The following is a 24,271-nucleotide window of genomic DNA, read 5'->3' as shown; positions in this document are numbered from 1 at the left end:
GATCATGGCTTTTTTTGGGTGGTGGTTTGATTGGTTTTTTGTTTTCAAATCTTATAGGGTAATAAAAAGGAAGACAGGAGGGGTAAACTTAAGGTAAGACAGGAAGACAGAGTATGTCTGGAGGACCCAGAGGATCATGGAATTTTTTCCTATTGTTTCTGTGTTTTCTTAACAGTGCCAGCATTCAGTAAGGGCAGACCAAAACAACTCTTCTTTGACCAATGTTCTGCAGTTTTAGGTACCTGTGATGCCTGTGCTTTAGGGATGTGGGCTTTAAGATTAAAAACATTTGAACGTCTTCTTTCCCAGCTGTCTGTTTTTTGTCACTGAGGTAGGTGGTGTGAGGGTCTGGCTTCTTGGTCAGTAGTGGTTGGTGAATCTGCCACAGCTGGCTGTCACACGTGGGCACTGGTGGGGACAGGTGCTGTACACACAGCTATGTGTTTCATCCACCCACGGTATTTTAGCTGGGAAGGGAGTGGAAATGAAGGATGCACTTTTTTCTCCCTTATTTACTTGGCATTCATAATGCCTTTCCTCTCTCATGTCTGTAGAGAATGAAGAATGTTTCCTTTATTTGCACAATGAGGCATTTTTTCCCTTACAAGAGAGTACTTGTAGAGAGAGGAACAGATGAAATTTTGGGCATGCAGATCCCATATGGCTCATAAACCACATAAGTGGCAAACTGGGTCACTGCAGAGGACTTGTATGGTCAGCAGCTTGGATTACACTAAATGAATTTCAAATTGTGATGCCTAATTATAATGGTAGTCACGGAGATTAGTCTGTAAGGAGGCTACTTTGAAGCTTTGGCTTTTGTTTTCAGAAAGATAATTTAAAACTGGAATAGAAGTTTGTAGAGAGAAAGAGGCCAATTTAGAATAAAACTGTAGTATACTACACAAGGGCAAGCTTTTGATTTGATTTGTCTAGTTTAATTTCCCATTCCAAGTAATTCCCAGTAATAAACCTGCATACATTATTTCTTTTCTATAAGGGAGTATCTGTATGTGTTTAAAAAAGGTGGGGAGGTAATAGATTTTTTTTGTTGTTGTTAATGTATGTGTAACTAACTTCAGAGATATTGACTATGGAAGGTAAGATTTGAATGAGAAATAGTTAAAAAAGGAAGCCCTATAATGTATCAGTGCGTACTTTGTTTGCATAACAACAACAAAAAAAACCCAAACCCAAAAAGTATTAGTACATATTATTTACTGGATACAATTTTCTTCTTTTTTTTTTTTTTATGCCATTGTAAATCCAGAAAACTTGAGCCCAGCTTAACCTATTTCAGTGATATCAGTGTAACAATACATATATCTATATATCCCTAATTGTTTTGACATAACTGGTTGCCTTTTTTATTTGATCTTTAACTGAGTGCTCTTCCTAAACAAACTTCTTAAGAAAATGGGCAGTTGTCGTCTTCCTCCTACAACAAAACATTGAGGAAATGACCAAGACTTCCCCCCCCCCCCCCCCCGATATTTTGGTCATCTAGGAACTCTGTACCTTTCTAGGAGGTGTGTCCACCAGGCTCTAATTGCCTGGATTATCTAATCTGCGTAGTGATAGCACGCTATTAATATTGGCTTCTTGACAGCTGTTGTCAGAACTCTCAAGTGAGAGCATTACTGTGTAGATCTTATCCGGTGACTGATAAGAGATTCTTGTCTTCCAGTGTTTGCCTTGGCTTAGCACATTGACTTGCTTGGAAATAGCCATCTGCAACTGATTTTTGCTTGTATTAGTCACTGAAGAGCAACAATGCATTTGCAGAGGGGTATACTTTCCACACGGGTTTTAAAATAGATTATTAACACAGGTACAATTTTGCACTTTCCTAAAATATGGTTTAGGAATTTATTTTTTCATTCCTTAAGGTACAAAGTGAGCATATTTCAGGCTACAATACTGTGCATGGATGTAAATCTTATTAGTCAAAGATCCTTTTCTGCTTACTACTTGAGAAAATACTTGAGGTGTATGTGGTGCTAGTGAGAGCACACAATAGCAGTTAAAGCATGTGAGCCAGAATGCTCGGGCTTCACTTCCAGCTCTCCTAATAATTTGTTGTAAGTCAGGATTTAAAACATGAACAGTAAAACTTACCAACTTCACAAGGGTGTTGTGAAATGTAAGTATAAAACATCAAGGAAAACTCTTGCATAAACAAGGTATTGGCAATCTTTTTCTTTTATTCACTGTGTTAAACTTCATTTAGAAATACTTGAGAGTGAGTTTGATGTGTTTGTTACTAGTGTCTGTAATGAGAATTTTAAGTTGCACAATTTTGAAAGCTGCTTTACTGCTTTTTGTTTGCTTGTGTTTGTTTTCTGGCAGGTCGGAAGCGATTTTGGATATTTTCCAAAGGATTTACTTGAAATAAATCATAATTATTCCAATGAGGAGCTAGAATTACCAACAGATGTAAGTCTTATTTGTTATTTTTTAATTGGGCTTTTTACTGGTTCTTACCTTGGCATTCAGTAAAATCCCTGAGAAGGAGAATGGGAATATCAGTGATCCTTAGTTACCTTTTGTTAGTAAGCAGCTACACATGTGCAGAGATGCACATGTGTGTTGCAGGGTGGAACGTTTGTGCAGCTATGTATGTTGATGGGTGTGTAAGCATCAGCCCAAAATGTGGGCATTGATCTTTCTTTTCTTGAATACTCTGGTTTTCTTCTAACAAAATCTGTTTGGACTGAGCTCTAGAAATGCTGCTAGCTGGCTCACACATAGGCTGTTTGATATGTATTCAGAATTGTTTCTTTTCCCAAACTTTCAAAGTTTAAAGTACTATCAGAAACAAACAAAACCTGATACACTTAGCCCTTTGATTCTAGAGTTGGTCCTTCAACCCTTACACACATAAATGTCTTTCATGCACTAATAGCTAGTTGTGTGAGTAGGGCCTGTTTGTGGATGCAGCTTCAGACCCTGATGAAGTCGTGTTCAGTGGCTTGCACTGCCGTTTAATTTATTTTTCAGAAATTATGTGACAGGCAGCTCTTGCTTGGAGGACTTGGTCATTTGAGGAGAGACCCGCTAAAAGGGATTGTGACAAACAAGCTTAGTGACATTTGTTTTCTTCTCCTCACTGGCATTCAGCAATAGACTTGTTCTTAATGCAGGATATGTGATGAGTAAAGTATAATACTGTCAACTCCATTGCTGACTTCCAGTTTGTTCCTCACCAGGAGGTCTTTGACAGGGCTAAGACATAAGCTTTTTACTTAGGTTTTTAAGAGTCCTTGGGCAAAACTTCCACTGGTTTCAAAGACAGTTTTGGTTAAGGACTCAATGGGTTAATTCTGCATGATTAATGTAATTTACTTTGCTGCTGTGTCTCTCTCTAACCCACCAAGTGGATTTGGTCTCATCACTGTAATAAAATAATATTTGCGACTACATATTGTTTTTCATTTCAGGAAACAGACTTTGTTTGCTTTGATGGCGGAAGGGATGATTTTGATAATTATAATGTGGATGAGCTTTTGAAGTCATTGCAAGAGACGATAGCAAATGAAGAGGAAACTGAATCAAGTGATCCAGGGACAAAACCAGCTGAAGGAATTGGAAGAGATGAGGAGATTGAACAGGTTGATACAGTAAAGTCTCTTGATGCTTTGGAGACAGACAATCTTGAGCTAAGCACAGAAGAAGACAAGGAAGCCTTTGCCATGGCAGAGGAAGTAGACAGTTCTTTTACAGAAGGAGCTGAAAATACTGGGGGAGACTCCAGTGTCAATAGTGACGAAGAAAACTCTCAGGGAGATCAAATTGCACATGAGCACTTGAAAGGAATGCTACATGGGAAACTAAAAGGGCTAGAAAGTGAAAATACCAAAAACACTAGTATTCCTCAGGGTGAAACCAGTCAACTTGACAAAGAGAATGAAGAAGACAATGCCTATACACTTCTAAACAGAGAGCTCTCTGTGAACTTGAAAACAAAAGTTGGCTCAACTGCTGATGCTGTTGTATCAGATGATGAAGTGACTCGCCTTGTTACATCACTGGAAGATGATTTTAATGAAGATTTGAGCATTAATTCTTATGATGCAGAGGAGGAGCCAGACTTTGCAGATCAGTCTGAGGAAATCCCTTTGCTGTCTTTTATGGCAGAGGAAGAAATTACGTCCCCAATGGATTTAGATGATGATGAACATGATGGCATTGAGTCACAAAATCATAAACCTGATGAAGATGCAAAGGGTGCTACAGAGCTAAATAACCAAAGAGACAATGAGGAAGAACCTGATTCAGATGCATTAATTCTTAAAGATGCCTTCAGTAAGAGCAAGAAGTTGGGTGACAGTATAAGTGTGGACAGGTACAAATCTAAACAAACAAAAGAGAAACAAGATGAAGTGATGCTAATTAGTAAAAGAGAAGCACCAGCAACAACTCAACCTGAGGATCTCTCCAAAGAACTCCTTAGAAAGGAACCTGTGGGTACAGGTGATCTGGGTTCAAAAGAAAAAACAAGCAAAACTGAACAGTTTGAAGAGCAGCTGATGGTTGATAGAACTAGGTCACGTACCGAAGAGCTGAAGAGTACAGCTGTGCCTGATCCTCATGTTTTACCTAGTCCAGGAGATGATCTGGAGTCCAAATCATTTGTTAAAAGCAAGCAAGATGCTTTAAAACCATCTGTTGGTGATATCCACAAAAGTCCAGAAAGAGTGCCACTTGCTCAAATAGAGAAAGATGAGAAAAAGTTTGAGGATGACACCTTGGAAGAGGTCTTGGAAAGTGATTTAAAGCACAAAAAGTTATGGGAGAAAACAAAGGAGAAAGGAAGAGCTGAGAACAAGCCTTCTGTTGATGTTCCAGCCAAACTAGTGGAAGAGGTAAAAAAAGCATCTCAAGGTGACTTAGAAGATACTGACCTCTTGAAAGAGAAACTGGAGCATGGAATGCCTGCTGTGGAGAATGAACTTCTAAGTCATGAAGAAGATTTGAAACAAACAGGGGAGACCGATCATGAAAATCAAAAAAACACCTCTCTTAACAAAGAACCTGAAATAAAAAGGAGATACATGAAAGAAACCCCTGCAGGGGAAGGAGACCCAAGCCATAGAAGAGCTGTCGAGCAACCTATGCCATGGGAAAATGAGACTGAGTATTCGGAGGCAGATATGAAAGAAGAGCTTTCAAGAAATCTTGGCAAGATGACAGTATTTGAAGAAAGCATTGAGAAAAGTTCCCCTGAAGAAAAATCAAAAAGCACTACACAGAATACTAATACAGAGAATCTTACTCAGCAAGGAACTGCTCGTACTGAGGATACAGATTCAGACAGAAATCTTGGCACAAATTTAGCTGAAGAGAGAACACTAAGACCAGAATTGCAATCTGAAGAGCCAGATGCTGAAGACGACCCTGACCTGAAACAAGTAGAGGAAGAGCTACTGGAAGATGAGAATGCTGCCAGTGCAAAGCTGTCAAAAGCAAGGGCTGTAAATGTACAGGGTGGTACACTAAATGCCAAAAGTACAAACCCTGAATTAGAAGTACTAAGTGAAGCTGTTTTGGGAACCGCAAATCCTACTTACGAAACAGGAGAGGAAACAAACTCATTTTCTAAGGAGGCTAGAAAAGCAATTGGCATGCAAGATGCAAGCGAGACTGGGAACAAAGAGGTTGACATACCGGTGAGTGAAGATGTTAAATTGGATGAGATGGAACATATCGTGGAAGATGATGAGGAGTCTTCTGAAGCCGAGGAACCATCAGCTGTGGAAGAACATAGTTTCCAATCTCCTGACACGGAAGACAACAATGACTTTTACCAAAGGATAGATCATCTCCTAGAGGGCATTTCACAGAGAGACTCAAAAGAGGTGCAAAACTTAGAGCACACAATAAATGACCACCAGCAATCTGTGCGTTTCCCCAGCCCTGCTGACAGCTCAGCAGCCACAAATGATACTGTAACAGACTTCAGTGAGTCTGTGAAGCGGCTCACAATAATGAGAGATTTTCTTGATGAAAAGCGTGTAATACGTCTACAAAAGTACCTTGGGCTTCAACACGTGGTTAGGATAGAAGCCATGTTTCACGACATGAAGGTAGAGATGGAGCTTGCTCGGAAGGCAAGCCTTAACAATGAAGATATAGAAAAAGCTTTGGACCAGATACTTGAATTTTCAGAATCGAGCATTATGGATGTTGTAGGAAAAGTTCTGGATTCCAGAGTGGCAGAAAATAAAGAGGAGGTGGTGAAAGAGATGGATTTATATGATGAGGAGAGTGCACTGATGGATGATATTCAAGAATTAATATATTCTTTAAGGAGTAAATATTCATCTGCTAGTGAGAGTGTCCCACTTGCATCTATTCCAGAGCATGAAGATGATCAGCCGCATGTTCAAGGTAGGTTGTTAAACTAGTTAATAAATAGATGAAATGGAAGTAAAACCCTATCCCAGACAACACTGTGTAACCCAGAGAACCTTTAAGAAGAGGGTGAGGGAGCAGAATTGAAAGAGGCCCTGTGGAATCTGCTGGGATTTTGCTTATTTTTAATGCATATTTTTGGCATTGTGATGGGTGGCCCACGGACAAATCCTGATAGAAAATGTTGAGCTCGGCATGTCTGTTCTTATGGGCCAGGTTCTGTGTAAGATAAGTAGGATCCATGCATAGATGTGGTTAGAAGGAGCCACTCAGGTCATGTCTATACCTCCTCCTCAAGAAATAGGGATTCACATATAATAATGTGTTGAATTTCCTGGAGGGTTTAGAGCACTCTGGTTTTTTTTCTGAACTAGCAAGCACCTAATTATAAGAGATCCAGTGATTAATGCAAAGTTCAGGCACTAAATCCATGCACCTAAAATCTCAGGTGCCTCTATTATCACATTTTTGCCCACATTCATAAAAGAGTGCGTAAGTAGAAATACTGAACAAACAAATCTTTTGACGGGGGAAGAACCAGTGGTAGAGTCTGCTGCGAACTTGCTGTTTTTTCTAATCAATGTGCGAGGTGGTAAGATATGCTCTTAGCAAGGCTCCTTTTACAGTAGTACATGTTAAGCATGTGACTTCTGATAAAGTCACGAACGATGAAAATATTTCACCTTGCAATATTTCATTGTAAGGTCAGTGGTTGATATCTTGCATAAATTCCATATAAACATTTAATTAGATGTTACTGAAAGTTGATTGAGAATATATTGGAAGAAATACACAAGCTGAAGTGTTTAAAAAGTGTCAGGAAAGCTTTGTCAAATGCAGTATTTCACTGGAGACAGCTGTGGGTAAGAAATACACATTAGCTCAGTGCTTAATTCATGTCTCCCTGTCTGTCACAGATGGTGCAAAAGAGGCTGAATATGACAGAGTTTCCATCAGAAACCCAAATGCCATCGATGAAAGAAATCAGGAATTTCAGCCACTTGAAGATAAGAGGCCAGAACAGCCTACTGAGGAGGAGGAGGAGAGGGTTGTTGATGTTCCACCTGAGCATGAAGAGGCCAACTTCTTGGATAATAGAGAAGCCGAAGAAGGGTATGATAGTGAAAGAGGATCGCTGCTGGAAGATACTTCCTTTGGGTCAATTGATTCAGGACAGAGTGCAAGGGAAGATATTGCTGCAGGTAACCTTTTGGAATTGGGTTATTTTGTTCCTTTGCTATTAAAGAGGAGTATGGTTGAATGGCTTTTAGGCAAATACCAAGGTTTTTCGCTAATATTTTCATTGTGTGTTGCTGTAATCCTGATGGCTTTCACTAATCCGTGACAGTCCCTCTAGTGGCAGTATTGTATTGCTACCACTCGTCTCAGCAGAGAAGTTTTTCTAGTAGCTTTTTGCACTATAGAAATATGAGAAGTTCTTCGGTAAGTGTCGTAGTCAGAGCTCTGTGCTCGGGCTGGTGGACTGTGTCTCAGGATGGTAGTGGATAAAGAGCAGAAATCACTGGAAGCATACCGTCAGCCCAGGTTTCCCCCCTCCTTGCAGGGGTACTGCCAGTCTAACCGTTAGGTTATAGAATCATGCACTGTCTCTTCTTGCTCTTTTTAACCTGTGACTCTGGGCTATATTACTTTCCAGGAAAGATGGAGTGTAGCTTCCCTCAAGCAGTTCAATAATTTCTGGCTAAGGTGTTTGTTGGAGTAGGAGAAATGTTTGACTCTGTTCCGCTGAGGCCTTCTCCCTCTGGAGCAAGTGTGCTGACTCATCATTATGCCAAGGAGGGATCCTATTGCCATCATCTTCCCCAGCTCTGGTTTGGCATGAAACTACCTTTGACTCCATTCTTGGTGCTAAGCTCAGCTTTGCTGTTCTGCGTTCACCTCTGATTATGCTTAATAAATCTGTCTTTGCTGACTGTTTAGAAAAAATCCAGGCACATCTTGCTTAGCTGTTGTGCACTACTGAAGTACTGTACCATCCCCATCACCAGGCACTTTTGAGCAGCTTCTGAGTTCTGAGGAAAGCTCTAGGTTGAATGCAAAGACACCTAATGAATTTTAAGTGGGTGGTGGACTACTTATGTGGTTAAGCAGTTGGATGTTCAGTTGTACTTTAGACCATCTTCCATTCCTTCCTTAATGGTGGTTAAATGCTGTTTGGTAGGAATTCCTATGAGGACTGCTAAAAGTGCTGAGAAGAAACAGGGCAGGTGCTTGTAGAATCCCTGTCACAGAAACTGTTGCACAATGTAACAACAGGCTGGGCTAGTGAGTATTTGAATCTGCTAACCTGAATTTGTGGCAACAGTAGCAGTGAGAGGAGACAGGCTTCAGATCGGGGTAGAAGTGAAGATGGTTTAAAGCTTATGCCGTACTAACAGTGCTGTACACTTATTAGAAGACGTAGGTTTATTGATTAAGAATTGGAGAGTGTGTGCTGCTTTGTTGTTGTTGACGTGCTGATGAAGTTATATGTGCTGAGGCAGGCTTGGCAAAGTGACTTTGTCTATCTGTGTCCCTCTCTGCTGTACCTTTTCTGAAGCAGCCTGTGGAATATCAGTACCCTTTCTAAGGACTTCTGCCTCTTCAATGCCCTGGAGATCCGGGGACCGTAATTTGAAATCTCGCTTAAGATGCCGCAGAACCGCGGCGGGGGGGGTGGGGGGGAGAGTGGCAGAAGCGCGTCCTCCGTTGCAGCCCTCCCCCGCCAGCAGGCCCTGCTGGCGACGGCTGAGGCGGGCGCGGCCGCTCCGTGAGGTAACACCCCTCTCCCTCTCCCTCCAGACCCCGACGAGGACGCCGGGCGGCCCGCAGGACGCGGGGCAGAGGCGGGCGCCGCCTCACGGGGAGCCCTCGGCGAAGCTGCGGCCGCGGCCCGGCTGCTCCTGCGGCAGGTGAGCGGCGGCCATGGCGGCTGCGCATGCGGGCGGCGGCGGCGCGCGCCGATGACGCGCGCGGGCCGGGAGGGGGTGGGGGATTGTCACTCAGGGCTGACGTGTGCCTGGAAGTTGGCTCGCGCCGCCATGGACCCCGCGGGCGGCGGCGCGCGCCTCTCGGAGCCCCCGGCGCGGCGGCTGCTGCAGGTGCGCGGGGGGGGGGGGGAGGAGGGGGCTGTCGCGCGCACCGGGCGTCGGCGGCCGTTGAGGAGCCGTTAACGGCCGGCGGGCGGGCGGCCGTGACAAGCGGCGGAAGGGCTCCGCCGGTCCGAACCGGGGGGACCCGGCGCCCCGAGCGAGACGGGCCGAGGCGGATGTTGCTCCGCGTCCCTGAGGGGGGTCACCCCTGCCGTACGCCGGCCCCGCTGCCTTCGTGAAGGGGCCGTTTCTCCTCGCCCCCGCGCCGCGATGTGGGGCAATCCCGCGGGAGCGAGGGCGTCCGCTGGCGTCGGCGCGGGCAGAGATCGCTGCCTGGCCTCTCGCCGCACCCCGGCCCTTGGGGGGAGAGGGTGCCTGCGAAAACACCAGCTCGCCCCTAGGCTGGGCTTTGCGGCGGGAAGCGTCTGCCCGCATTTTAATCTCACGCCGCTGTCGGCTGCGACCAGGGAGAAGGCAGCGATTTCTGCGTGGCTTGTACAGTTTATTTTCCAAGCGCCGTGCCTCTATCAGCCCTGTAAACTGTACCAGGTATTCAAACCTTTTTCAGGCAGTTGGTGCTCTCTGGCCTTCAGAGAGACGTATGACGAGACACATGATATATGACCCTGTGACCAGGGTGACAGGAGGGAAAACATCTGAGCTGCTTTTACTGGATTGTTACGAATATCTAGATGTAAAGCTGGGTTGGTTTGGTTTTTTTTTTCCATATTTTTCCATCCTTATAGCTTTATTTGGAACCGATCAAATAACTGCTAGTGCTGTGTAATGCAAAATGTGGGCATCGGCTTATTTTGGTGTAGCTGTTCTTTGCCAACAGATTGTTACTGTCAGGTGTCTTCCAGATACTCAGACTTTTGAATTGAAATGCAAGCATCGAGCTGCTTTGTGGTTTTCTTCATTTTCAGTTTTCAGTTTACAGAAAAACTGCAAGAAAGCTCTAGATGGTTCTCTGGTTTTATGAGAGGAATAAAAGCATGTGGCAGACTACTTATTTTGCCCGAGTATTTAATGAAAACATATTCATAGTTGTCAATGCTGTTGGTTTTCAGCTGGTTGCTACCCTGCCTGAGGAAATTCGTCCTGGGCCTGATTTCCATGGACTTCCATGGGAGCCTATTATTATCACTGCATTAGTGGGAATTGCCACGCTTGCTATAATTTTCTGGAGAACCTGCCTTTCAGTGAGTATACTTCATGCTTGCAAGCCCGCTGATATTTCACTTACGGCGCAGTCTTTTGTATGGTTAAACTGTTTCAGCATTGCCGGGGTCAAAGCAATATGTAGTCTTTTGCGTTTTTACTTTTTTCCTTTAGAGCATTAATGTGAACTATGTGCTGGGCTTAATAGCTAAAGTAAGTTGTAATTTTCTTCGAGCTAAGAAGCATTTCCTTTAAGCTATTAACTGAAGATTTTTTAGTAAGGGGCAGTTTCGAAAGCAGAATAAGGGGGTATGATGTAAATCAAGAAGGCTGACGGAAGGGTCAGCATACCTTTGAAATGAGAAGCCTTCCATGTGCTTGAGCCTGTTGCTGACTTTCTCCAAAACAAGCAGTTAATCCTTCCCCCTTCATATTGCCCAGCTGCTTATAGGTGCCGCATTTAGAAACCTGAACACTTGATTTTAATTCTCACTGGAGAGCCCCTTTTTCAGTCGTCTTCTCACTCTCCATTTGTCCTATTCTTTCCTACATGGATAATTTTCTGTGCAAGAAAAATACCATCACCAGCTCTCAAGTATAGCAGTGCGTCTCCTCGGGAACAGATAGGTGAAAATCAAATAGGACAGTTTATTTTACAGCTGTCCGGTTCAGTGATGATAGGCCCTGGAAGTCTGTGGAATACTTTATCTTTGCTTGACAAAAATAAATAAAACTAAATATTATCTGTAACAATATTGGTAGTTTTTTCCCTGCTTAGTTTTGATATTGACTATGCTAGGTCAGTTTCAAATGCAAAATAGTGCTAATATAACAGCATAAAAAGAAAGCTTCTGAAATTCTTCTTCAGTGGTGTTCACTTCGAAATGAGCAACTGTCATGTAAACATAGATTGCTTTAAAAAGATCAGAACTGGGATGCAAGTGTTTTTTGTGTTTGCAAGTTCATGACTGTCGCTTGATGCAAAATGGCTTCATTTTCTTTGTTGCAGATTGGATGTGGGCAGTTACTGCTATCCTTTTAGTGACTGAGTAAACAGATGTTTGCTAAGGCTGTAGGACAGGGCATTAACCTAGAAGCTTTTATTAGAAAACAGCTTAAGCTTGTTTGTAGTGTTATTCAACACTCTTGTTGGCAGTGATAGATGTGTTTTCCATATACTTTTGAATCTGTGTATAAGTGGTGACTTTTTTCTATAGGGAAAATAATAAAATTTTTCATTTATCACTTTTTATGCCTAATTCTTTTTTTTTTTTTTTTTTTTTTCCCCCTCTCTTCTGTAGGTAAAGAGTAGAATTTATCAAGGTAAGTTTCTCTGTGCTTTTCAGTGTACTTGATGTTTAGGCATGTAAAAGTTTTGAAGATTGTTTCAGAGGACCAAGTATTCATCTTCACTCCCTTGCAAGGAGAATGCCAAGTCTAAGGTTACAGTGTAAGCTAGGCCAGTAGATGATACTTACTTGAATCTGAGGATTTCAATTTTGCTTTTGATAATGCTTTGATTAGGAGAAACAATGCAGCTCGCACCTGCAAATTAAAGGGCAAGGAAAAACTCCACCTTGTTCAACATAAATGGGATCCATTGGTTTACTGGTACGATGGTAGTGGGGCAAAGTTTGTTTTGGTTTTCCGACTAGCAGTAGATCTGCTTTTGCTTGTTGCTTCTCACAAAAAGCAGTAGCTAGTTCTTCTTGCCTTTTTGGATTGAGGGGAGCCTGAAACTGACTGCTGTGCAGCTGCAGAGAGACCTTCTAAATCTAGACCTAAATATGCAGATATTCCTGTGGCTAGCACATTGCTTTTTATGAGAGCGTTTCTCCAGCTTCAAGTATATAAAATTAAACTGTACTGAATGGAAAAGAAATAGAATGCAAACTAGGGTGATTGCTGAAATTCGTAATTGAATACAAAATGAAAATATGAAAGAATTGTCTTCACATGAACTCTGCCTCTTTCTTCCTCACAAACCATACTACTTGTCAGTCATTCCTCTCTAGTTTAATTGTAGTTATACTGCAGTTGCCTTCTATACAATTAATGCAGAGTTAATGAGCTGAAAAAATCCATTTTAGATCTGTAAGGTGATTTCTACACTACAGAACAATTATTGGAGGGGGAAAAACATTGGTATTGGTGGTGTAGAAATTACTTAGCAGCCTGCCCTAAAAAAAAGAGGAACGTAGGTCTAGTACCCCCCCACCCCCCCAAATATTCTTCTGTATGATACTATATAGAAACTACTAAAGTAAGAACAAATAGATACTCTTCAAGCATGGTAAAGGTCATGTTGTTATTAACATCTTTATCCAAAATAGAAGAATATTAACAGTGACAAAAATGCTTTAAAAGATAGACTATGTTTGGAGCCCCAAAGATAAAATCTATTGTCCACTCTTCATGACAGTAGTAAAATTGGGAGACCAAGCTAATGCAGGGTTTCCTGCTCCCTGTAAACTGCTGAGATCTATCTTGTACCTCAGTGGTTGGTCGTTGGCTCTCCTCTCCTGGGAGCAGGAAGAGCTGGGGACCCTCTGGCCCAGAAGCCCTCATGCGGGAGGGGAAAGAGGAGCAGCAGTTGCTATTGCACCCTCTGGGATGCAGTTGGAACAACCAGTGCTTCCTGTTTGTGCTGCAGGATTTGCTGTGAGGCAAACGAGGCTTGGGGTGTTCAAATACAGGAGTGGTTTAGGACTTGAAAAAAAATGACAATTGGCTGTTTTTTAAATTAATTTGCAATAAAATAATTTAAGTATGTTAAAGATTTTTGTTGAATCCTAAGGGCTGGTTGGCAAGGTTGTTTAGGTTAATAAACAAATGCATGCCTAAAGAACTGTTGCTTAGTCCCAGCCCTTTTGAGGTCTGTTAGAAAGCAATACAGTTCCTTGAGGCTTACTGATGCTGTCTGCTAGCTGACAGTCTCTTTTCTGTTCCCAGTAGGTCCTTCAGAGCTTTCATCCTGTTACCTTTGGTGACCAAATATTCAGTTTCAATATAGCAGAAAGAGGTGGTTGTTAGGGAAGGTGTTGCATCTCCCTGAGTGTTGCAGCAGCAGTCTGAGACTGCTCTGACATCCTCGCTGCCAATTCTTCCCTTGAACATACCTCACCTATGCGTAGCCAGTACCTTACTCTGCTCTGCTGTGCGTTCTGAGACCAGCTTCTGTGAAGTGGATGCAAGACCTATATGCTTTGTGTCAGTGTTCAATGCTTTACTGTCTTGTTTTCAATCCTAACTTTAAATGAAAGCTGGAGATGCTTAGACTCCTGTAGAAAGGGCTGACTGCTGGGGAATTGACACTATCCTGATTTATGCTTTAGTCCTTACTTGAAAATGTTCCCTGAAGTGGTAGTAATGATAGCTCTGATTTTTTTTTTTTCCCCAGGATATGAAGTACAGTTACTGTAAGCTTTCTTTTTCTTCCTAGTGACTGAAAAGCAACTTGCTGAAAAGATTAAAAACCTTCTGCAAGAAAAAACAGAAATCTTAGAAAAGATGTCAGAATATGATCAAAAGGTATTGTTCTAGGTTCTCGTCCGTTGCTTCCTAATTTTCTGTTATTGGTTTAATGAGACAGTCAATGCAACAGCTAATATATTTTTATTTTCTATTCTTACTGAATATTATGTTGACAATTTCCTCAGTTCTGTTTGGTTGTTTCTGTTCTTAGATAAAAGAAGCAAAAGAATCTGTGAAAGTGGCCCAAGAACAGAAAGACGTTCTCTCCGATGAAACTGCAGGGCTTAAGGTAAGAAACAGTTAACTGTGTACAGAAAGCAAAAACATCAATAAAATAGCTTGCTTTAGTTGGTCTCTTACTTTTTTTTTTTTTTTTTTTTTTTAGGACACTGTCAAAGGACTGGAAGAAGCAAATCGTCAGCTAGATGACAAAGTAAAAAATCTGCACACAATGCTTGAAACAGAGAGAAAAAAGAATGAGAAGAAACAGAACAAGGTAAGAGCGATCACACTCATGGCTGATATTGTCCTTAACTTAATGCGCCCTAAAAGCTGGTCACAACCTCATGGGTAGTCAGATAGAGGTAGAGCAAACAAGATGAACCACCTCAAAAAGAGAACTGAAATGAAGTTTCAGGTTCATCCCAAGCTCAAGGGGGAGAATCTGTTGATTGTATTACTATTTTTACCTTTTCCTTTTTTTGTGTTTTTTTTTTTTTCTTTTGTAATATCTTGATGGACTTGTGGTTATGTGCTTTCACACACAAACCAATGTATTCAAGTCGTGGGCTAGTCTAATACTTCCTAGCCAGAGCCAGGAAGTTCCTTAACAATACGAGCTGAAGGTTTCAGGTTGGTAAGGGATGTTTTCTTGTACATAGAGGAAGCATCTAGTTCTATAGTAAGTGTGAAGGTCTTTAAGCTGCCCCTCATTCTTGTTGTCCAGAGGTATTTGTTTTCTTTTTTCTTTCTTTTTTGTCTTCTTTTTTTCTTCTTCTTAAAGCCTGATTTTCTGTAGTAATGGTAAGCTCCAACAAGTTCTTTGGTCTTGCTTTGATCAAAGGTTGTTGCTAATGACAGCAGCACGTGTTACTTTCGTTCTAGACTGTGCAGGTGTACAGGGAACTTTCCCAGCCACAAACAGGCAGTCACAGGGGGAAGTTTATTTTAATGTGCTGTAAGTTACCATTTCTTACCTTGCTGATAAGGCAGCGCTATGCTGCTGCTAGTTTAATGGCTGCTTTAAATGGAAATTTGTTGGTAGTTTTGACTTTCCTTTTATGCTTCCAAATTACACAGGTAAAATAATTACTCAGGCTAAGGCATGTACCAGGCTAATGCAAAATCACTACTTTTTTTTTCTTATATAGATCTCTGAAACCCAGAAGTCCTTGGAGAAACTTCAAGAGGCTATCAGTGTGCATTCTGTAGAGCTTTCAGAGGTAAAGCATTATCTACACCCTCTCAACAGTCACAAGTTCTTGTACCAGGAAAATTCATATCTAGAATATAATAGAAAATGCTAGCTTGGCAGGTTCCATGTTGTTTGTGCATATATACCTTTTTCTTTTACATTTTACCAGGTAATATATAGCTCTTACTCTGTTACAGTTTGATTTTGTTTTTTTGTTCCTTTTTGTTTCATATTTAGGTGCAGATAGCCCTTAATGAAGCTAAACTAAGTGAAGAAAAGGTGAAATCTGAGCTTAATCATGTGCAGGAAGAGAATGCTAGGCTGAAAAAGAGCAAGGAGCAAGTAAGTTATGCGCAGGCCAGGCAACTTTGTTTCTCTTTTGATCAAAATATTGGGGCTTTATTCCTGGTTTTCTTGAGTGTAACTTCAGTGTGTCTTTGTTTTCTTAATGTGTCAGAATTCCACATTTCATATTTTCAAGATAAAATTTAAACCCCTTGCACCTGCCTGCACAGGCTTTTTGTGCAGGTGTGCCACATGTCTTCAGTACAAAGGCTTTGCTAGTTTCAGTGATTCAGTTTTTGTCAGCAACCTCACAGAAAGTCTGTGCTAATATAGTAGTCACTGCATGATCAGGAGATTGCTGCTTGGGATCAGGACTGAAGGAAGTAATGGTAAAGAATTGCCAAAAAGCAATTCTGAAGCTAAGCTAAATGGGGAGGACCTTTAGCCCTGAAATGTTATGACAGTTCTTTTGCAAATAACTGTAAATATCTGTCTGTTTTCATTCTCTACATATGAAGTAGATGGCCTTTTAAAGGAATGTGATTTGATTACATCTGGACTGCAATTAATTCCTCCTATTTTGAAGTGTGTGAGCAGTTTGGTTCTGATGTTGGGATATTAGCTGAGAAAATGTCAAATTTGTAAAATCATCTAATAATATAAACTGCAGAAAGATTCCCAGCATCCAGTTCTACCAATGGATTAGTGATGAGTGTGATAACTGTGAAGTTTACTCTTTATCTGTGACCTGTGGTGATCAGTTATCACCAGAGCTGGCAGTAAAATAGACTTTAATTACATATACCCTTTACTAAAAATAAAATAAGTAATCATCTTGCCTTGGTGCTTCATACAGCTGCTAAAAGAAGCTGAAGGTTGGAGTGAGAGGCATACTGAGCTCAGTGAGCAGATCAAACTGTATCAGAAATCTCAGAAGGACATAGAAGAAGCACTTGCCTACAAGGAAAATGAAATTGAAGTAGGTTCTTTATAACAAGCTTGCTTTAAATATTACACATCATAAAATACTTTGAAATACTTTACAAAATGCAGAGTGATTCTTCTTCAGTGAACCTTTGATTTCATTACTAGGTTTTAACTAACTGCATTATGCAGCTGAAGCAGCTCGATATGGATTCAGCATCTGAGGCCAAGAAGGACGGCGACGGGTGTGAATGGAGCACAGGAGACGATCTGGCCAATGGAGAGCTGCCAGGTACAGTAATCCTACCAGCTGGCTGATATGTCCAGTGGCTAAAGCATATGCAGTGGTGTGTTCATGTCATGTCATATGGGGAATTAGGGGAATCCATACATGTAGCTGCCTGTGGGTTAAGAGACTGCCAGCTTTAATCCTCAAATGCAAAATTTCTCCTGACTGAACGGAGAAACCATTAAAAAGGCCAGTAATTGCTTTCAGATTGCCTTTTAGGTATATTGGAAGTGTAATGACACAGTTTTAAAGATTGTGTATAAAGGTTAGTAATTAAGAACATTCCAAAAGCTGAGAATCCCAGCTTTGTTGTTATGCTACATTTATTTTTAATATGAAATTTTAATTAGTATTGTGCTTACCTCAGGATCGATAACTAATTTAGGTAATCACATCTTTTAAATCTGAAAGACTGAGATAGACGTTTTCAAAACTACTCAGGCAGTTTGTCATTCCTGATGTTGCACATGTATTTGCTACATCTCTGGTTTTGAAGTCCTCTGTTTTTTGGTTTGTTTTTTTATTTTTTTCCTTTTTTCTAACCACATGGTTAATGTGGGCTGGAAATTCCCACTTTTTGATTTTCAGATACTACGTCCAGTAACAGATACTGCATTCACATTAATATTAGTGTGGTGGCTAGAAGAAGTGACAAGAAGTAATCTTCTGAACGCCTTTTTGAATAAATCTAATAGTTCTGTTGTGCTGGTTATGGAATTGCTATTGTGCTTTGTTCTCCACCTCTGCCTCTTTTTTTTTTTTTTTTTTTTCCTCTTTTCTGACCATGTAAGGAGATCTATCCCAGATTAAAGTGTAGAGAGTGTTATTTTTAACAGCTGTAGAGTCCAGGGAATTGGGGGTTAAGAAACAGGGAAAACAAATGTATTTTTCTCTTCTAGATAATGAGAGTGAGAAGATGAAGACTCAGATTAAGCAGATGATGGATGTCTCCAGGGTATGCTGCACAAGATATCTAATAAATGCAGCCACATTACTGGTACACCTAAGATCATAAACTTTTTGCTCCTCTTTTCAGGTAAAAACTATGTTATCCATAGTTGAAGAAGACAGAAATCTTTTGCAATCCAAACTGAGTGATGAAGTATCAGCAAGACATGAGCTGGAAGGTAGGCTTAGCAAAAGAATTGCTTAGGATGAAATGCTGTTTGTGGTTTAAAAAGAAATAGTGTTTAAGCGGCATAACGGTTCTTGTTGCAACTTCCTTCAACTTCCTCACTTACCTTTGCTTCTCCAACAGAGCAAATAAAAAAATTAGAACATGATTCCTGTTCGCTCCAGTCAGCCAAAGCTCGACTGGAAAATGAATGCAAAACACTACAGCAGAAAGTGGAGATTCTTGGTGAACTTTACCAGCAGAAGGAGATGGCGCTCCAGAAGTAAGCCTTGCATTACTCTTCCACAACATAGCATATTATATCATAGGCACTATCCAAATGTTCTTTGCTCAGAAGGATCAAATAACTTGAAGTTGTATTTGGAATGAAAGGTGATGACTACTGTTTCAGTATGGTTGAAGCTAGTACCCCTTTTTTACTTTTTCCACCATTCAAGAGATTCCAAAAAGACTGTCACTTTGCACACATGATATTGCCTTCTACAATTAAAAGAACAAACAAACAACTTTTGGAGAGGGGAGATAGGTCGCTTGGTCTGCAAATTCTCTGTTTGTTCTGTTACATTGTCCAGAAATTGTCAAGGAGAATATAGTGGCCATTAAGATTTGTGTCAGTTATTCTGATCTCAGTTCAGTGAGTCTAATTCTCATAATGTAGAAACTTAGTATTTAGCCTTGTGAGCTTTTTGCATTCTCAAAGGGCTAAACTGCGGCTGAGTTCATGGTGGCAGCTGACATGAATGAATTGCTAGCAGTGAAGAACTAGTTGCCTATCTGTGTTCATTCCTCGTTTGTTTACTTACTGAAATGTCTGTAATACCACCTCAGTTTTGTGGGGAAAATTTGAGATAGGATTCAGGGACATTTTCAGCTAAATTCTGTAGGAAAGCTGAAATTGTGGTGGAGAAGCAGTTGAAAGTTCTAAGGTTCAAGTGTGGTTTTTTTGGACGAAGCATAGGATTGGAACAAGCTAAGGAATTGAGGCTATACAGCACTTCAGTAGTGAAACTGCCTGACCTCATAACTTCAGGATCCAGGTGTAGTAAACACATAATGGAGAGGTGAAGGATAGCCCACCTTTCAAGGAAAACTCCCTCTTGACCTCTCTGAAGGATTTCTATTCCTTCTAAAACTTTTACGAACTTACACTGCCTGTTAGTACTTCTTGATTAGAGTGAAGGACTTCCTGCATTTTTTTTTTTCTGGAAAACTGTTTCCACATGTAGTCATGGAAGTGGATTGTGTTGAACTGGCTATTAGCAGTTAACTTACTACCAGTTCAATGGTTCCAGTTTTGTGGGATAGCTCTTGTAAGTTAGGAACACATTATGGACCTTTTAAATACTTCCAGAAAAATGTCAAAAATGAAAAAATTAGTGAACCATGAGGTTATAAAGGGACTGGGGAAATCGATTATGTAAGAAATTGGTATGGAGAATACTTAAAAAAAAAAAGCTTCTTTCCACATGGTTGATGACTATTGAATAAGTTCCCCCCTTCTTCACTACATATTCATTTCTTCATTTCCCTTGGTTAGATGTCAGTTCTGCATATTTCCTTGTTTGTACCTTTGTAAATCTGGATTGCCATCTGTAGAATTAGTAAGTAGACTACAGGATCTGAAGAGATGAACTGTCTGCAACTGTTACATTCTGACAAATCTTTAGATGCTGACAGAACTTTCAAGTCAACTCTGCGTCCTTAATTTTCAGGTTTTACACTCAAAGGGCTTGTCTGTTGGTTTCTAAAGACAGTATTTCTGTGTCTTTTTTAACTATAATCTCTCTTTATTCTCTCTCTGTATTCTCATGCATTATTATAGATTCTGTTATCACTGTTGTTAGCAGGGGAATACCCTGATTTTGAGTTGTAGTAGATATAGGATGGTGGAATATATGGTAGTTTTGTTTGTTTGTTGTTTTTTCTTCTCCTATACAGGAAACTAACCCAGGAAGAGTATGAGCGTCAGGAGAAGGAGCAGAAATTGTCTGCTGCAGATGAAAAAGCTGTGCTGGCCATTGAGGAAGTGAAAGTTTACAAGTAACTTCAGTTTCTGAAGGCTGTTGTTTTCCTTTATTTCAGCTATTCAAGAAAATTCATTTAAACCTCTCTCCTTCCCCTCTTTTCCTTTTGTACAGGCAAAGGATCCAAGATATGGAGGAAGAATTGCAAAAAACAGAGAGATCTTACAAAAACCAGGTAAACTTCTTGCTTGCTGGTTATTGTGTCACCTTTTACTGCATCATTCCAATGCTCTGTAGAGAGTTATTGGAAATACTAGTAGTTGGACAAAATAAACAAGATGTTTCTGTTCTTCTCAGATTGCTGCTCATGAGAAAAAGGCACATGACAATTGGGTAAGAATGTTCTTCCTTTTTTGATGCAAACAGTTTGTATTTGACTTCAGGTTGGTGCAGTTAATGCAGTTGGCAAAATTTTTCCTAATAGCTTATTGCCCGCTCTGCTGAGAGAGCTCTGGCTGAAGAAAAAAGAGAAGCAGCCAACCTGAGACAGAAGTAAGTACAGTACAGACCATTTTTATTGCTCTTTGAACATGCTGTGTGTTGCTTGGGAGAGAAGGTGCTTAAACAGTGCAAGGTGCTTAGTTAGCCTGCTTGCTCAGAACGTGCAGCGTGCATTTGAGTTACTAATTTTAAACTACTAAACCGTTTTGATGGTTAAAATAAGATTTCTCGGTGAAAGCTGTAACATTTTACAATGCAGTTTGCCTTGTTACATTATAACAAATATAACTCACATGTATTAATTGAATAATAAAAAAAACTTTATTTTTTAAAATTAGATTAATAGAAGTAAACCAAAAAATCGTCATGCTTCAAAGACCGTTAATTGTAAAGCCAACTCCAGGCAGACCTGATCGCCAAGTCCCACCGCGACGAGGTAAAAGCTGCTGTTTCTCCCAAAACTTTGGTCTTTGAGTCAGTATATCCTAAAAAAAAAAAGCAGCTATGATAAATTGTAGAAAAGTAAATTGAGTGGGTTTTTTTCTTCTTTGGCATAGGGCCCTTAAGCAGAGATGGCTCTTTTGGCCCATCACCTGTGAGTGGAGGAAATCCATCACCCACACAGATGATAGAAGTTCCTGCTCGGCCCCTTTCTGCTCCTCGAAGGGAAGGCTCCAGAGGTGAATTTGGTAAGCAGTGAAGCTTTCCTTCTGTAGTAACTACCTCTTACACTACAAAACCAAGAGCGCTAAGGTCTGATCTTGGTTCTAGGGATAGTGTTAAGTATTGATATCTGCTTTATTAATACGCAGATGAGTGGTTGGTGTGTGTTTCTGGGTTGGGTTTTTTTGGTTTTTGGGGTTGTTTTTTGTTTTTTTGGGTTTTTTGGTGTTTTGTTTTTTTTTTTTTTAGTAGAAATAGCTCAGTCATTTGTTGATTAGGATCTCTGGGGTTCTTGTTTCCCTTAAGGTACAGTGGTAGATGGTCCCCCTGTTCCACGAAGGCCACCAGAGTTACCTGGAAGGATATCTGTTCCTGGTAAGTTGTGTGGCCTGCAACCAACTGCAACTTATTCACTTATTCTTTCACTTCAGAAATGTAATTTAAAAACCATGTTCCTTACCCCAAGCACGGTAAGACATGCATTTGTGGCTCTCTTTACAGATCTCGGGCCTGCTGTAGCGTCCCTGATCAGTAGTGGGCCGAGAACCTCCTCCCCTTCCACAGCAATGGATGGAGTGGTAAGCTGAAAAAACCCAAACCTTCAAGCAGCGTTTCTAATACATGATTCACTGTACTTCCTGCAGCTGCTTTAACTGTATCGTGTTCTGTCTTGTCTATATCCTGTCACTATCCTTATTTGCTGTCCAAAAAAAAAAAGCAACCCTCTCCCAAAGAGTCTGAAGCCCCCTGTGTAACTACTGATTCACCTTCATCTATTGAACCAGCTACAGTGAGTATTCAGAAGCTGAACATGGTGTTACTCTGCTTTGATGGAGAGGAATAACAGGCTTGGCATTCTGAACTGCGAAATAACAAAATGCTCTGCAAAACTAACCGAGATCTTATACCTCTGTCTCAAAAGGTTTCTCTAACGATGAACAGTTGCTGTCTGGTTCTTACAGAATTGAGAAAATGAAATCTTTCTTGTTAAGGACTGCAGGCAAACACTTTGGAGTGACTACAACAATAATCCTAACAAGCTGACTTACCTGTGGTATTTAAGCACAATTCCGTGTATAATTCAGGGTGCCAGGCCCTTTACCAAAGGGATGTCCACTGAGGACACTTCAGAAGGGATTGAACTTTTCTTTAGTACAGCTTTAGCTAAAGAAAACTTATCTCAGAAGGTACACGAAGCACTCACTCCTAGGTAGTGCAAGCAGTGTTCTGGGTGAAGGGACAATGATGGTGCAGTAACTCTCCCTATTTTCTACTTGGTTAATGTGTTTTGGGGTGTGGTTTCTTTTGTTTTCTTCTTTCCCACCCCCCTTCCACCTCTTGGTGAGTGGTTGTGGTGTTCAGCAGTGTCAATACTTCTCTGATGCAGTGCATAACACACTGAAGTGTAACCTAATCTTGCACAGGCTAATGCTAGTCCCAAAGGCCCACCTTCTTTCCCTGGGACACCCATCATGACCTCCCCAGTGATGGGACCTCCGCCTCCACCACCTGTTCGCTACGGACCGCCGCCAGCTCCTCTCCGTGGGCACTTTGGGCCTCGACCTCTTCCTGTGCCCCTAGGTACAGTTGCATTGCTGTGTGCTGAAACCTAACTTTTCCTACCGTGCTTTTCGGAAGCCTACTGCAGAACTGCCATCTGCCATCCATTAGCGCACAGCTTCCCCGTGCTTCATGGGGTCTAGCTGTCTTGCTCAGTAAGCTTGGACAGGTGGGTTTTTTCAAGCCTCCTTAATGTCAAGGTATTAAGGTGTTTTTCCTTGTTTAGTCTAAAATGGAAACCAGCAGCCAGAAGTCACTAGAATATAATTCATGGCCTGGGAAGTCTGCATGTGACAGTGAATCCACCCTAGATCTGCTCCAAACAGTGAAGAAATGAAGAATGAGTCAGGAGCTTCACCATTTAGGTTAAAGCAAGATTTCATTTAACTCCATGTTTTCCTTTCCTTCTAGTTCGTGGTGCTCCCTTGCCACCTCCTGCTGCAAGAGATTTCTTACCTGGCCCACCCTTAGGAATGAGAGATCTGCCTCCTGGCCCACTACCGCCTCCTCCAGATCCAAGAAGCTATGGACGTGGGCACCCTCCTTTTCGACCCCTAGGTCCTCCTGGGCCACGAGATTATCCTCCAGGCCCACGGCTACCCCCGCCTGGTTCAAGAGACTATACGCCTTCTCCTAACAGAGACTTGCCTCCATCGGGACCTAGAGACTACCCTGCCGGCCCGCCACCACCGGCAGGCTCAAAGGACTACACACAGCCCCCTGCGCAGAAACCCTAACTGCAGGGTCTGGTCAGCAGCTCAGCGGAATGGACTCTAGCGCACTTCCTGTGGTCAGGATTTTAGGAAATGGCTCTCTCTTTGAAGCCAGTTGTCTCATTTCAGTATATTTCAGCTTTTGCGGGATTAATTTTTATCCAATTGCTACAGACATCTTATGTGCATTTATGATCACCTTAAACTCATCCATCCTCTTGGGCGGCAAGAACCTTTTTGTGATGGACTTGAACCTACTCTAAACGTGCAATAGAAAGGAAGTACCTGTGTGGCTAGTTTTAATTCAATGTAGCCTCTGTAACCAGTTGGTGAATGAACTAATTTCGTGAAAAATGTAAATCAAATCATTTCCTGTGGAAATAATTTTTAAGTAAAATGCTATCCTACCTGCCTTCTCCATCACATCATTAAGCTGCAGTTATTGTAGGCCAGGGGTTTACATGAGGACTGTAAGGTGTGTTTGTTTTGTTTTGTTTTTTTTTAAAAAAGCTGTCTGGTCAGAGATCAGACACAAATGACACTGTATTCAAAGGAAAGTTATAATAAAAAGCAAAATTTCTTTTGCTAAACCCTGAAAGCTTTGTATCGGTGCCATTTTTTTGTTCGGCAAGGACATTGGTTAAATTACTGAACCAGAGACTGTTAGAGCTGTGACCAAGTT

The 24,271-nt window shown here is 41.2% G+C and overlaps 1 protein-coding gene and 1 long non-coding RNA gene across 4 annotated transcripts in view; one reads left to right on the top strand and one right to left on the bottom strand.

The window, feature by feature from the left end:
• The window catches only part of MIA3 (MIA SH3 domain ER export factor 3), a 28,351-nt gene extending 4,164 nt beyond the window's left edge, over positions 1-24,187 (top strand). Inside the window, exons 3-29 of one of the 3 annotated variants that reach the window (XM_052805946.1) lie at positions 2,350-2,436; positions 3,441-6,390; positions 7,332-7,616; positions 9,217-9,326; positions 10,577-10,708; positions 11,969-11,990; positions 14,110-14,198; positions 14,353-14,430; positions 14,527-14,637; positions 15,512-15,583; positions 15,793-15,897; positions 16,697-16,819; positions 16,933-17,056; positions 17,953-18,008; positions 18,090-18,180; positions 18,312-18,450; positions 20,127-20,228; positions 20,327-20,387; positions 20,510-20,545; positions 20,637-20,704; positions 20,992-21,089; positions 21,211-21,342; positions 21,623-21,691; positions 21,818-21,894; positions 22,035-22,106; positions 22,741-22,897; positions 23,288-24,187. In XM_052805946.1, coding sequence (XP_052661906.1) covers positions 2,350-2,436; positions 3,441-6,390; positions 7,332-7,616; positions 9,217-9,326; positions 10,577-10,708; positions 11,969-11,990; positions 14,110-14,198; positions 14,353-14,430; positions 14,527-14,637; positions 15,512-15,583; positions 15,793-15,897; positions 16,697-16,819; positions 16,933-17,056; positions 17,953-18,008; positions 18,090-18,180; positions 18,312-18,450; positions 20,127-20,228; positions 20,327-20,387; positions 20,510-20,545; positions 20,637-20,704; positions 20,992-21,089; positions 21,211-21,342; positions 21,623-21,691; positions 21,818-21,894; positions 22,035-22,106; positions 22,741-22,897; positions 23,288-23,613 — 5,772 coding nt within the window. In that variant the 3' untranslated portion in view covers positions 23,614-24,187. Of the gene's footprint in view, positions 1-2,349; positions 2,437-3,440; positions 6,391-7,331; positions 7,617-9,216; positions 9,327-10,576; positions 10,709-11,968; positions 11,991-14,109; positions 14,199-14,352; positions 14,431-14,526; positions 14,638-15,511; positions 15,584-15,792; positions 15,898-16,696; positions 16,820-16,932; positions 17,057-17,952; positions 18,009-18,089; positions 18,181-18,311; positions 18,457-20,126; positions 20,229-20,326; positions 20,388-20,509; positions 20,546-20,636; positions 20,705-20,991; positions 21,090-21,210; positions 21,343-21,622; positions 21,692-21,817; positions 21,895-22,034; positions 22,107-22,740; positions 22,898-23,287 lie in introns of those variants that run through there. The other 2 variants (XM_052805947.1, XM_052805948.1) reach the window with 2 other exon arrangements.
• LOC128150078 (uncharacterized) lies at positions 20,956-22,745 on the bottom strand. Its single transcript, XR_008237929.1, has 2 exons — positions 21,777-22,745; positions 20,956-21,138 (listed from the first exon to the last, which is right to left on the bottom strand). It is a non-coding gene; the product is annotated as an uncharacterized LOC128150078 (long non-coding RNA).
• Positions 24,188-24,271: the final 84 nt, after the last annotated feature.

Source organism: Harpia harpyja, chromosome 13 (assembly GCF_026419915.1).
Source record: "Harpia harpyja isolate bHarHar1 chromosome 13, bHarHar1 primary haplotype, whole genome shotgun sequence".
Classification (NCBI taxonomy): Eukaryota; Metazoa; Chordata; class Aves; order Accipitriformes; family Accipitridae; genus Harpia; species Harpia harpyja.
This window is presented reverse-complemented; position numbering and strand designations above follow the sequence as displayed.